This window comes from Mus caroli, chromosome 6, assembly GCF_900094665.2.
Source record: "Mus caroli chromosome 6, CAROLI_EIJ_v1.1, whole genome shotgun sequence".
Taxonomy (NCBI): Eukaryota; Metazoa; Chordata; class Mammalia; order Rodentia; family Muridae; genus Mus; species Mus caroli.
In genome coordinates, this window is record NC_034575.1 from 137,727,066 (window position 1) to 137,741,273 (window position 14,208).

Consider the following 14,208-nt stretch of genomic DNA (forward strand, 5'->3'; position numbering starts at 1 on the left):
AGACAGACAGACAGACAGACAGACAGACAGACAGACAGACAGACAGACACAGACACAGACAGACAGAGACGGAGTCAGAGACAGAGTCAGAGACAGACAGAGAGAGACAGAGAGAGACTCACAGAAGGGGTTGGATACAGGAGGAAAGGGAAGCAGCACTCTCAGGGTCTACTACAGAATGGGTTCTTTCTCCTAACCCATCAAGTGTTTGCTTCTCTAAGCCTCCCTCTTGTCTTGTTTCTCTGCACATCTTATGAAACTGTTTCAACCTACATCCAGGTAATTCAATAAAAAGGTTAATCATATCTTTTGACATAGTTGTAGATTTACATATGATTATAATAAATAAGACAAAGAGATCTTACATATACATTCCGTTTTACCAATGGTAATATCTTGTAGAATTATAATTTGTCACAAGGTACCAACGGTGATACAGTCAAGATGCACCTGGTTACCTCTAGTCCCCAACCCTACGTCTCCCTCATCTCAGGACAGTCTTCCATCCATTCTCCATTTCTACAGTTTTGGGCTGTCTAGAATGTTATATAAATAGAATTCTCTGAAATGTACTGTCTGTTTTATTTTTATTTTTTCTTTTTTTTTCCCTCTGGAGAGTCAATCCAAGCTGTTGTTTTCAAAGCTGTGCCTTTTGATTGACAAATAGCATTCCACAATCTGAGCCTAGCGCAGTCTGTCCAGCCATTCATCTGTTGAAGGACATCCGGATCCCTTAAGGTCTCTGACTACTAAGAGTAAAGCTACTATGAACAGCTCATGTATGGAGTTCATGAGTCCAAGTTTTCCTTTCTCAGAAAAATGGCCAGGGCTGTAACTCTTGGGTTACAGGTAACCACCTGCTGATTTCAAGAAGATGAAGACAAATAGTTTTTCAGAAATGAAAATAATTCAGTGCCAAAATGGGACATGTGACATACTCCTACCAGACAATATGCACAATTCAATGCCAAAATAGAACACGTGACACACTCCTACCAGACAGTGTGCGCAATTCAGTTTCTCCACATTCTTCTCATTTTTCACTCATATGGCTAAGTGTACTCTATTTGTAGGTTTCATTTCCATACAGGAAAATAATGTGGCTATTGATTATCTTCATATACTTAGTCATGAAATGTCTCTTAATATTTTTGTTTTCTAATTATATCATTTGATTTTTTTAAACTGTTGAAATTTGAGAATGCTTTTATAGTCTTCACGCTGATTGTTTATTGTCTCTAACACCTTCAATGATCATTTCGCAGACTTTTCATTGTCTTTGCAGTCTTTTCACATTGGTTTTGGCTAATGTGAACAGCATGCTTAATTCCAGAAATGATGTGCCTAGGCATCAGTCCAAAAACTTTCTCTCATTTTTATGACAGCTTTATAGCTTTGTGCTTTATACTTTTAGTTTGATTTTGTTTTTAAGTATGAAGTTTAGATCCAAGTTTATATGTATGTCTATGGATAAGGCTACCTTTTGTCCTTGGAATTGCTTTCACAATATCATTGTGAAACAGTTTTCCAACAGTTGCCAATGGGATAGGTATGTTTCACTGTTGCAAATTCTATTCCATTGGCCAAAATGTGTATCCTTATACTGATGCCCAGTGGTAGCACCCTTCTAAGAGATAAAGGTGCCACCTTGCAGCCTGGTAAGATGTGATGTCTAGGTGCGCACGAAGAATTGAAATCATTAGTTGTTCTAAAAATATTTGGCTGGAGCAGACTGGTTTTGATTTTGTTTTAAAATATTTCATTTCATTTGGTTGTTTGGGTAAAGAGAGTAGTTTTTCTTGTCTGTGTGTTTTTCTTTTATTTTATGTGGTCAGAATCTGTTGATATTTCTGTGTCTCCAATGAATATGGGTCCATATCTAGAACTTATGAGGCAAGAGACACTCAGGAAACTTACAATAATGTTATTTCTTGAGTCCTGACATGGCTGGGTGGTATGCCTGTCATTTTCAGGGGACTTGAGTGTTATTCATTTAGGAACATAAGGAAAGACAGCATCTGACCCACAAGACTTTACCTCCAGCCTAGATCTTTTGTCTAAGGTCCTGAGACACGTGCTGTATAATCTTGGTCAGCAGCATTGGTCATTTAGTATAAGTTGGATGTGAATTTCCATTCCCTCCGAATGATGCTCTTCAGTCTTCCTGTTACACACGGAAGAGAAGCTGAACTTCATGACACTACTGCTTCCTCCTGTGCCAAGTCATCACCTCTTCTTGTTTATAATCTTGGAGCCTGTTTCAAGTCTTCCCACTTCTCTGGATCTGTACACCACAACCCTCATCCTAGTATAAAACAATTTCGTATGAAATCAAAAATTTCTACAAAGAATCTCATCTGCCCAAATACACCCTTCTTATCATTTCATATTGCAGATGGAACAAACTTTTCTTAACATTATTGTTGTCACTTAGTGCATCTAAATTGTCTATGTACCAATGCTATTTTTGTGGGGAGAAAGTAGGACAGGGTCTTATGTTTGCCAGGACGGCTGCAAACGTACTTACTACATAGCCAAGAAGACCTTAGGTTCCTGATCCTCCTCCCCCTACCACCTCCTCCTCTTCCTCCTTTTGCCTAGTTCTGAGATTACTGGCATGTCCCACCACAATCAGATTCATGTTGTTCTGGACATGAAACTCAAGACTTTGCGTTTGACAGGCAAACAGTCTAGCAGCTGAGCTATATCCCCAGACCACAACACAATGCTTTTGAAAGCTCTTTAATTTCACCCACAGGTCTTGCACAGTATAGAGCAGAGGCTCAGTAAATGCCTATTGATAGTTAGCTGTAGTGCTCTGATGTTTGTGGGTATACCACTTAGGTTTGAGTCACAGAACGTGCAGCAGCAGACCTCAGTAAGTACGTCTTCAGTGCATCAACCACTGGCAAAGGTTCTGACAATGACCTTAGCACACTAATGCTTTGTACAGAGCTGCTCTATGGCTATATGGGGAGCTGACATAAAAGTAGCAGTAAATGTCAAATATAAGGAATACCTAATATTCCTTATATCAAATAAATGTATCTCCTCAGTAATTACTATCTGCTTATAATATATTCTTACATTTCCAAGGGTATCAGCATTTTTAAAACACAAGACCACTCCTTACATCTGCTGGAAATCTGGAAAACACTCTCAGCATTTTTACCGAATGCCAGTTTTGGAGCAATGCTAGTCATAGCTTTATACAAAAGTTAATTTTGGAAACACAATGTAAGAATCATAGCAAGCTTACTCTGTGGTCTTCCCATATAAATGTGCTAAATTATCACCAGCTAGCCACTATGTAGGCTACTTTTATTTCATTTGCTGTTTGGAACAGAATCCCATCAACGCATTGTTTCAGATTCGGAGACTGTAAAGGAAGGAGAAGGGCCTCCTTTCCTTCTGAAAACCATTCAATTCTCTTTTTTCTATAAAAGTCATAAGACTTTCAGCAAGGAAAAGGTTTTATTAAGGAATATTTCTTTTTAAGATTAGCATTTTATTTATGTTGTATGCATGTGTGTGTGTCAGGGTATACAAGAAAAGTTCACACCGGGCAGTGATGGCGCAGGCCTTTAATCCCAGCACTTGGGAGGCAGAGGTAGGCAGATTTCTGAGTTCGAGGCCAGCTTGGTCTATAAAGTGAGTTCCAGGACAGCCAGGGCTACACAGAGAAACCCTGTCTCGAAAAAACAAAACAAACAAAACAAAATTCAGAGGACAAGTCATTAAAGTGAGTTTTCTATCATCCCATGGTTCTTAGGATTCTAACTCAGATGATCAGGTTTGCTGACAAGTGCCTTTACCCAGTGAGCAATCTTTCCCTGTAATAAATCCTGGGAAGATTTATTACAGGTAAAATACTTTAAGCTTTATGACTGGGTCAGCATTATAGCGTCAGAGAAGGGCAGGTGAGAGAGAAAGGAAGAGGAGAGGAGAGAACACACACACATATGTATACACATACATACACACACACATATACACATACACACACATACACATACACGAATACACATGCACGAACAAATATGCATGTGCATACATACATGCTCACAAGCACACATGAGCGCGCTAATTCACAAAGCACAGCACAGCTAAAGCTTCTGTCATATATGGGAACCAGATAGATTCCTCGTTGTCTATAACACTCCCCTTTCATTCACAGAAGAGTCTAGTACAAGTCTTATTTTTATGAAATTTACTAAAAGCCAACAAAGATGTACAAAGATGGAGGCTTTTATTTTGTTGGACTCCCAGACCATTTCAACTGTGATGTTTGCATTGTAAAATCTGTTTCTGCAATATGGGTGTTAGTTTACGTTTTTCTCTCCTTTGGATGTTTCTTTCAGATACTTGAGTTTATGTCTGGGTTTTCTGCACCTGATTTCTCATAGCAGTTGCCAGAAACTAAGACAGTATCATTTTAAGAACCACAAAAATGTTTCTAAGTGAAATTATTTTGGCCAATTGTGGTTTCATTGGCTGGAAAGAGAAAAGTATATTTGTCATGTTAAAAAACGTTCAGGAATTTATAATATTTTAGATTTTTCTAAAACTATTTCCAAAGTTCAATTCATGGTAAAAAAATAGTATAAGACAGGGGAAAATATTGTAGATTTGTTTCTGATTATAGAAGTCTAAGATATTCCTAAACCTTTCCTAAAATTTGGTGTCTAAGATTCTTTTCCTTTACTGTAATAAAATACAGGACCAAGAGAAACTTAAAAAAATAATAAAAAAATAAAATAAAATAAAATAAAATAAATAATAAGGGTTTGCTATGGCTCCGGAGGGATAGAATCCTTTATTCCCGAAAGGTGTGGCGTGCTCACAGAGCAGGAAGCTGGCTAGTCACGTGTATATACATACATAAGAAGCAGAGACAGAGAGAGTAAAAAGTGGGGTGGGGTTTTGATCTCTCAAGGCCCAAGCCCAGAACTGTGTTCCCTCCATCCATCCGGGCTCCACTTCCTAAAGGTTCTCCAAACAGCGTCACAAACTGGGGACCACATACTTAAACCGTGAGCCTACGGGCCACATTTATTCTTCAAAGGACCACAATTAGCAATAGTGAAAACCGCAACCGTACATGATCTAACACATGTATAATGAAATAAAAGACCCATGTAAAGACCCACACACCCAAGCAGTTTATGGTGATAAGGCCAGGATTAAATTAAATGCTAACTTAAAAAGTAGAAATGGATGCCATTTTTGAGTGAGAAGACAGAAGGAGCCATAGTTGTGAGAAGGCTCAGCTCGGCCAACACTCGTGGCCGTTTGAAGACTCACAGTAATACACAACAATGACATCTAGAATGTATCGAGTGCTTGCCATGTGCTAAGTACTTTCCTGTCCTCTAAGCTATGAGATCCTCTCAGCAATATCAATAAGCAAGCGTTTCCAGCCCATTTGATAAACAATGAAATTTCAGAATGGAGCTGGTAAGTCTCTCACCAAGGGCAAGATCTAGTGATACAAAAAACCCAGACTTGAAATCTGAATCGCGGGACCTCTGGCCGAGGCTCTGTGCTTTGAGCCTCCCCAAGCCACAGGAGCCCCTGAGTGCCCAATGCACTCTGTGGACCTGACTCGGGCAGCTTTTCCAAGCTGGCTCTCTCATGAAGTCTAGCAGCTGAGCGTCTGGCACACATTTTAAACATGAGAAAATGAAGTCACAGCACGTTCAAGATTAGACCCTGTGCTTTTATCTCGTGTTTCCAACATTTCTTCTCCCAGCCTTGCTGAAGCACAGCCCCACAAAGTGTATCATGGGATGTGTGAGAAACCCAGCAAGACCAATAGCAAAACCAGTGATCGAAGTTTGAGGCATCGCAGCTGGCACCCGAGAGGTTCTGCTTGGTGTGGAACTCAACAGAGTTTATTGAATACGTTACTGTGCAAAGAAATCAAAGCCAAGGGAATGCTTTTTGTTATTCTGACCACTTTTGATAATAAGCATGTATTGTAAAATATAAATTTTATTATTTCACTTTGGGACAGGATCCCACCTCTGAGACCAGGCTAACCTGGAAGTCAACATGTAGTCTAGGCTGGTCTCAAACTCATAGTCTGTGTAGCCACTGATATGCTGGGATATGCTGGTGTGAGCCACAGTGCCCAGCTTTAAATTAACATTTTAAAACAACTACAACCAAACACTGTTTTAGAAACTGCTTGGCTGGTAGCTAGAGTCTACTTCCTCAAGTGTGCTTGCGTGGCTTTTCCATTTGAGTCCCATACTTCAGAAAGGTCTAGTTAAGTCATATCAGTGGGAATTCTAGCTCAACAATGTTTTTATTAAAACAGCAAAGCCTTGTACCAGCCAAGAACACTATTCTATTCTAAAGGCTCCCTGAACTACCTCTCAATTTCTTCAGTTGTGATTTGATATAACCTTATGTGAACCCAGGCTGTCAAATTTAAAACATGTCATTCTATTTTAACCACAAACTGTGTCCAAATCTAGATGCTGCTAGAAGAATCTAGGTCAGGTTGGTGCAAAATCGCCCTCACTGATCTATATGATGAAACCTCATCAGATAGAGATGTGCCTGCCCCTCCCCCTACCTGCTTCTCTTCTCCTTGAGTTGCTAAGGCTTCATCTCAGGATTAGCACATCTAATAATTTTGGAGATGGAACCTGCTTTTCCATCCTTGGGACTCCAGGGGGCAGTGTGACTTATGAGAAAACAAGGTCAGCACTGTCCTGGTGTGCTCAGCGTTTTTTCATTGAGTCATATGTGAAATGAATTATAGCTACTTTCTAAAACTCCCTGTTCACTAAGCATATGACAGGGGATTGGTTACTTTCTAAAACTCCCTGTTCACTAGCATATGACAGGGAATTGGTTACATCTGTTGCTGTTGTTTCAGAAATTATCTTCTGAAAGAGATTGGCATTAAAATATCTTAACTTTTATCCAAATTCTCTTCCTAAGGAGTTACCCTTCAGAGGGAAAGAAAAGAGCTTTTAAGGCTATTTTTTAAGAACTCAAGTTCTGTTTTATCACCTCCCAGTGTGTCAGTAAATATACTGCCAGTGAGAACTTGACATAACTCTTACGTGTACTGTTCATTCGAGCCTATCTTCTTTCAGTAGATACACTGTGTCCAAACGTAGTTGGGAATTAAACATTTGACACAGTGTAGAGGAACATTGTGGCACAGCTTACACTTTCTCCTCCTCAGACCAGTTATTCAAAGTCTTCAGTTACTAAGTTTATCCACTGATCTGCTGAAATAACCCACCCACACTAGACTACCAAAAAAAAAAAAAAAAAAATCCAGTGGAAATAAGTTGCAGTGACTTTCTGCATTAACCCTCCAAACCATGTCACCTCCTCATGGCCGTTGCTATGTTTTTATTTATAGGGACAGAGCCCCTTTCATTTTTACTTCAGAGATGGAGTACTTTATTACTGAGGGTGGGAAAAACACACAGCATTTTCAAGACTTCGTAGAGCTTTGCTGCAGAGCTTACAACGTCGTCAGGAAACACAGCCAGTTGATCCTGAGCCTTCTAGAGATGGTAAGTCCCTTGGAGAAGTAGAGAGCTTCCCTGGTGTCTCGTCCAGCTGTCTACTTCTAATGGTTTGGAGTTTCCCCACCTCCATTTTAAAACAGTTTTTAAAGCAGAAAGGAGTGAGCAAGCAAACATGTTTCTTGGCAACTTACAGCTAGTTCATAGTTTTCATCTTGGAAGTCACCAAACACAGAGTTACTAGTGTGCATTCAGAGGGGATTCCTATGCAGAGTGGAGTAGGGCTCAAAAAAAAGTCATTTTTAAACTAACTTCTTTGGCTGTATTGTCCCTATTTGACTTACATATGATGTAAACTTCATAACATAGATGAGGCAGATCCATCCTGGCTCTTCTGTCTCAATATCCGCCTTTGAACACTTGAGCACTATTCATTCATATTAAGAAATTCGGGGTCAAGAATACAAACTCTGGAGTTGGAGAGATGGCTCAGTGGTTTAAAAGCATAAACTTCTCTTGCACAGCACCCGAGTTCAGTTCCCAGCCCTCACACCTGCCAACTCACAATTCCAACAACTGCCTGTAACTTCAGCTCCAGGGATATGATGCACTTGTCTGTACTCCACAGGGACCTGCATGCAAATAGGCACAAAACCACATACACACACATGCACATTTACCTCACAACGAAATAAACCTAAAAATGTCACTGTTAGTGAGCAGACTGTAGATTGGTGCGTTTAGTGTAATGCATTGGTTCTGCTGAGCTTTGGGTCGGGAAGGATTCATTGTTTTCTCCCAATGTCCATAGCAAAGAGACAAGAAATGGTCACGTGGTAAAAGGAAAGAAGTGGCCAATAGAAATGTCTTTTGGAGAATGATATAATGATTTCTTTAAGTGCATACATCCATTATAACAATTATATCCATCTACAGGAGAGTAGCATACCACTAGTTTATCTATCTGTGTTTTTTGGAGTCAAAAATGGCTGGCTTAGAAACTTCAATTCTGCTAGTAGATGTTGAGGAGACAAATTTGGTGGTTGGGTCTCCCTGATTTTGAATCCCAACTTAGCATTTAAAGGTTAAATGTATACTTAACCTATGTACTGTTTCCATTTAAAATGAGGATAATAACTTTTACCTTATGGAATTGATGGATAAATTGCCCGATAATAAATGCATCATATGGACCAGGCATTATGCTAAGGTATTAATAGATTAACTTTCATAACTCTAGCTGATAATTAGCATAAAGGATTTATGATAGTATCTGCCATATAGTAGAGTTCAGTTAATTAATGTGATAATATAAGATCATTGTTAATTTAGTTTAAATACTGTCAGGTTAGGAATATATTTCAGTTGATAAAGTACTGGCCCAGCACTGCAGACAATTGGCTGTGGTGCTACACACTTGTAATTCCAAAATGCAGAACCTGGGAGAAAGAGGCAGGAGGGTCAGAAGTACAAGGTCATCTTTGGTTACAAAGCAAGTTTAAAGCCAGCCTGGACTACATGAAATCTTGACTCAAAAATCAATCAACCAACCAACCAATCAAAGCAATCAATTAAAAATGAACTGACCAATACAAGATCATACACTCACATGTAAAATTCAAATTAGTATTGATTAAAGCTAAAGGGTCAATTTCTCAATTTTACTAATTACTTCATAATTCAGGGGGATTTTTTGGTGTTCTTTTGGTTTGGTTTGGTTTGGTTCAGTTTTTTTTTTTTATTCTGTGATAGGAATTGAGCCTACATCTCTCCTACTGAGTAACATACCCAGGCATCAGGATCTCCAACTGTAGCCAGCAATTTTTCTTTATAGATCTGTGTTCTAGCTCCCAATTCTCTTTTCCTCTATTGCTTTTATGGGATGGCTTACAGCTTATAACAAGCTAATTCTACGACACAGAGAAAACTAACTCTACAAGCACTAAATCAAGGAAAATGACTTTATTTATATAATGAATTTCTAGGCATTATCAATTCTCATGTACTGTCAAACTCTGGCATGATCTAGTTGGACTCTCCCAAGATCTTACTCATGAGTCCATGAGCTCTCAAGAGCCTACTATGTGCTAGGAACTATAAATAAGAGGATAAAATATGAAACCCAGAGACTTAAATTTTTAAGTTGAAGAGTGATGATAAAATTTGTGCATGTAAGTAACTGAGGATCGCAGCATTTGTAAGTGAAAATCATACCGTACTGGAGTGCACATCCTGGGGTGTCTGGTTCTCGGTTTCTGGCCCGTTTCCCTGTTTTACTCCAGTATGTACATACTCCAGTATGTAAGAGTCCTGTGTGACTCTTCAGATAAAGCCTTCAGTGTTTATTTCAGGACCACACACTGTCTAACTAAAACCTCTTTTAAATTAAAACCAAATTTAAATTTGTAAAAAAAAAAATTCTGCTTTCTACATACACACTTAATATGACTTTTTCTCCATTCTGACTCTTGTGTTGATGTCTTTAAGCACAGTTCAATGCACTACACCATGACCCAGTTACAAGTTGAGAAATGCCTGGCATGGGTCATCAAGGCTGGCTTCTGCAAATGATCAATACCCAGGATCATGAGGCACAGGCATGCAGTCGGTTCAATGTGGAGTTAATGACCCGTCCCCAGCAGAAAGCATCTTGTTGCCAGATATCTGCTGTGCTTTTGTTTCCACATGGGAAAAGCAAGCAAGGAGTAATCTATGTAATTCTCATCTTGCTTAAAAGCAACATCTGTGGGAGACCCAAGTGTGCTGCTGGCTGAGTTCACCAATATAAAAGCCTGTGCCTCCTCAGCTCTTCTCCCATTAAAAAAATCAATATGAACTATTATGGAAGACTCTCAAAGAACACAGGGACCATTCACCAGCTTCAAATGTTTATCACCCCCATTATTATATCAGAGATTTCCCAGCAGAAATCTTTCTCGATTCCCTATATGGTAAGGAAAGAGCACTGCTTCCCTAAGCAAAGCTATTAAAAGAGAGCTGGACTTAGTAGCAGGAGAATAGAAACAAAACAAAACTCCTATCCTTAAAAACACATGACTCATCCATCCAGTGTTGGCTCATATCTGTACCAGCTGCCTTTTCTCTTCCTGCTGCCCCAGTTACACATATCACCCATGCACTCTGTACAAAAACACTGAAACACAGTTGCATTGGATCAGATACAGCTAAGTGGAAGATAATAGATAGATAGATAGATAGATAGATAGATAGATAGATAGATAGATAGATAGATGGCTTTGTATTTTATTGTATTATAAAGACTCAAAGACTCCTTTCAAAGGAACAGGACAGGGAACTTGAGACTTGTTACATATATTCAGTCATATGATGGAAAGAGAGTTGGATTCATCTGTTTTGTCATAGTATGCATGTGTCAGCAGATAGATAGATAGATAGATAGATAGATAGATAGATAGATAGATAGATAGATAGATAGATAGATGATAAATATATATATACATTGGCAGAGGAGAAAGTAAGTATACTATGTGACCCAATAAAAATATTTGGCAGAATCCTGAGCAAGCTATTGTGAATTCAGAGAGACTAGAATGTAATTCAGACTCCACAGAACTCTGTTCTTAGCAAATAAATGTTCATGCAGTGGTTAAAACAAGAATCTTTCTCAGTCGGTCCAGAGTCGTCTCTGAAACATCCAGTGCTAGACGAGAAAAAAGCTAATCTAGATTCTACTTGCCATAGGAAATGTGTAGCTCTAGATCTGAGTTTTGTTGTTTAGTAGTATTAAATTTGCCATCGTGAGGCTTTAAAACATAATAATACTTAGTGTTTCTCTAATCATTTATTCATTCACCTAAGCAGTCATTATCCACTACATGTTCATTAGATTCCACTTGCTAAAAAAGCACCATGCTAGTGCTTAAACAATTTCAATACAAAGTAAAGGTCCAGTTGTCTTCTCAAGGAACTTCAAATCTGACATGAACAAAACTGGAAGATAGGACTTTAAAAGTGGTCAAAGTAAGATAAAGACTTCCAATAGTCAAGAAAGGAAAAGAAAAGGTATTCTTAGCCAGGATATATATACATAGTTATATAGTTATATAATTATGTAGTTATATATAGTTTGAGAGAGAGATAGTTATATATAGTTTATATAGTATTATAGTTTTATAGTTGTTGAAGAATTAACTAGATCATGTTAATATATATTGTATATATTCATATATATACATATATATGTATATATGTATACATATATATATATATGACGATAAGAGTTTCCAAGTTTTACATTATGAAGGAGTGTAATGACCAGAGGACAGACGCCACTGAGTAGTGCATAGGGAGATGAAAAATGACCAAGTGTTTGTAGTGAAGAGAGTACTATCATTTTGCTCAGATATAGCCTTACTGGGCTTACAGTGGCAATAATAGTTGCAAAATCACTTGTTTCCCATAGGAATTACCTATGACTTCACCTGTCCTCCATCACAACATACACACTTCATCTTTATTAATGAGATTAACTTCTCACTTCACAAGTGTGTATTCTAGGCAGAACATTTACCCTATTAGTCCATAGGAGTATTGGTAATATCTCTTTCTCCTCCTCCCCTCCTCCTTCCCTTCCTCTACCCTTTCCCTCCTTTTCTTCTGCATCTTAGAAAAATAATAATTCAAAGAGTTTGCTCAAAAAAATGTGTACAAGTAGAAAGAATAATATCCCTCCACACTAGAGTACAAGAGAAACAGATATCTTCTTAAAGATGAGGAGAGGAAACTCACAAATCTATTCTTAATGATTTCTTTGCTTTAATAATATTTAATGAATATACTTGCCCTTATGCAGAGAAAGTTGAATTTGTATAGAGGGAACCATAGATTCAGAGAAGTGGTTTTCATGCAATGTCCTTGCATCTCTGACTGAGCCATATCTACACATCTTCTGCAGTATTCACAGCCTTATCATCTTCAAATTAATACTATATGTAATCATATGATGAAACAGATTTTGATTCTTCCACAACATGTCAGGTAATTTTGTGCTCCTTTAGGTGTGAGAAAATAAAAGGTTTAAAAGAGTCCAGGAACTTCTCAAAATCACTCAGATTTTAAATGGTAGGTCCAAAAATTCTGACAAGGCAATTGCCATGTGATCATGTTCTCTTCGCTGTTTTATGATGAGAATGCAATGGAGTCATGACTGTGCAAACACTCTACCAATTGTAATTATTCTTTATGTTATTTTGGTTGTTTATACCCACACTAACTACGAGGGGTTTAAAAGCACAAAATTATGTCTGTTCATGCAGACAAAATGAAAGGCATGGCAAAACAAACTAAAATATCTGCATTGTCTATCACCACAGTGAGCCAAGTAAGATCCATTTTGTCTGCATTTATTCTTTCTTTTTTGGTTTTGGGTTTTGTTGCTACATAGATGCTGCATGCAGGACTGCCTGAGCTAAGGGGAATCGAAGACCTGAAGTATGTGCATAACAATCTCCGCCCACAAGACACAGACCTGGAAGCCACAAGTCATTTCACCAAGTAAGGAGCTGCAAATGTGTGCGTGTGTTTGTGTGTGTTGACATATGGACCACATTTGCGGTGGCTTCAGGTCGACTAGTCATTGGTATTAAGGTGGCAGAGCTAGAACCATCTATGCCCCCCATTTTCAATGAACAGAAACAGGGAAGTGTGCACATCTACAGGCGGAAGGCCTTAGCAGACACAGTTGTTTGCTAACCAGCTTCCTCCTCTAGCAGATTGCTCAATAAGAGGTCATTGCAAAGAGCAAGGGCTGACATGAATAAATTGGTTATTCTACTTGAACTCTGTCCAGAAAAACAATTTTGGAAAAAGAGATTTATGAAAAGGAACAGGTTGGTACTTTCATCTGCAAGACAATACAAATATTGGGGTATTTAGTCAAAGGCCTGGGACTGTCATCTATTTTAATCTATTTTTTTTATTAAGCAAGTCTGGAAAACACTAGCGTGGTTCAAGGTAAGAGTCTCACCAGAATGCAGTGGATATCAGTTAGACTCCAGGGCTCTGGGCGAAGAATGGTGCTTTTATAATGGAAGACCCCACAGAGCTTTTCTTTTTGAATGGAGAGAATAACTCAGCCAACTTCAAGCACTCAGTTAACATCATCCACAGTTATCCCCGTAATCAGTTCAAGGAAAGCAAATATGGGTCTCCTTTTTTCTCTGTGAGTTTCAGAGCAACTCTTGTCTAAACCTTATAATCACTAATATTTTCAACAGAGAGTGCACTCTTTTCACTAGTATGTATGCTCTCAAAAGGAACATTAGCTAAAATGAAACCCCTCCTGGGTTTGACTTTCCTTCGCCATTCCACAATGGACAATAAAGAATGTCTCCTCATTGTGTGAGTGCAGGGAGTCTTCACCTGGGCAGAACTTCAATCATATCAGAAATCATTTTCTTACGAACTTCAGTAGACAGGCAGCTTGCCTGGCCTGCAGTGGAATTTAAGGAATCAAAGAATGGTGGAACTGTGAACCCGGGAGGGTCCTTAGACTTTCTAATGGTGACAATAAACACGCAGAAGAGAAAATAAAGACGGGCTGAGGATGAAGAGTCTTCCTCCCCTTCCCCCCCCCACCCCCCCCCCCCCTGTGAAGCAAGGAAAAGAGCTCCAGTCCTGCCTAATCCCATCTTTCTGTTCCCTTGAACCCCTGCTAAGACCCAGAGCACAG

General features: G+C 38.8%; 1 protein-coding gene across 6 annotated transcripts in view; it reads left to right on the forward strand.

Annotated features, from left to right (window-relative positions):
* Positions 1–14,208, forward strand: part of Pik3c2g (phosphatidylinositol-4-phosphate 3-kinase catalytic subunit type 2 gamma) — a 332,394-nt gene that overhangs the window by 235,008 nt on the left and 83,178 nt on the right. For all 6 annotated transcript variants that reach the window (XM_029478871.1, XM_021164809.2, XM_029478870.1 and 3 more), the window contains 2 exons: positions 7,388–7,544; positions 12,922–13,031. In XM_029478871.1, coding sequence (XP_029334731.1) covers positions 7,388–7,544; positions 12,922–13,031 — 267 coding nt within the window. The remainder of the gene's footprint in view (positions 1–7,387; positions 7,545–12,921; positions 13,032–14,208) is intronic.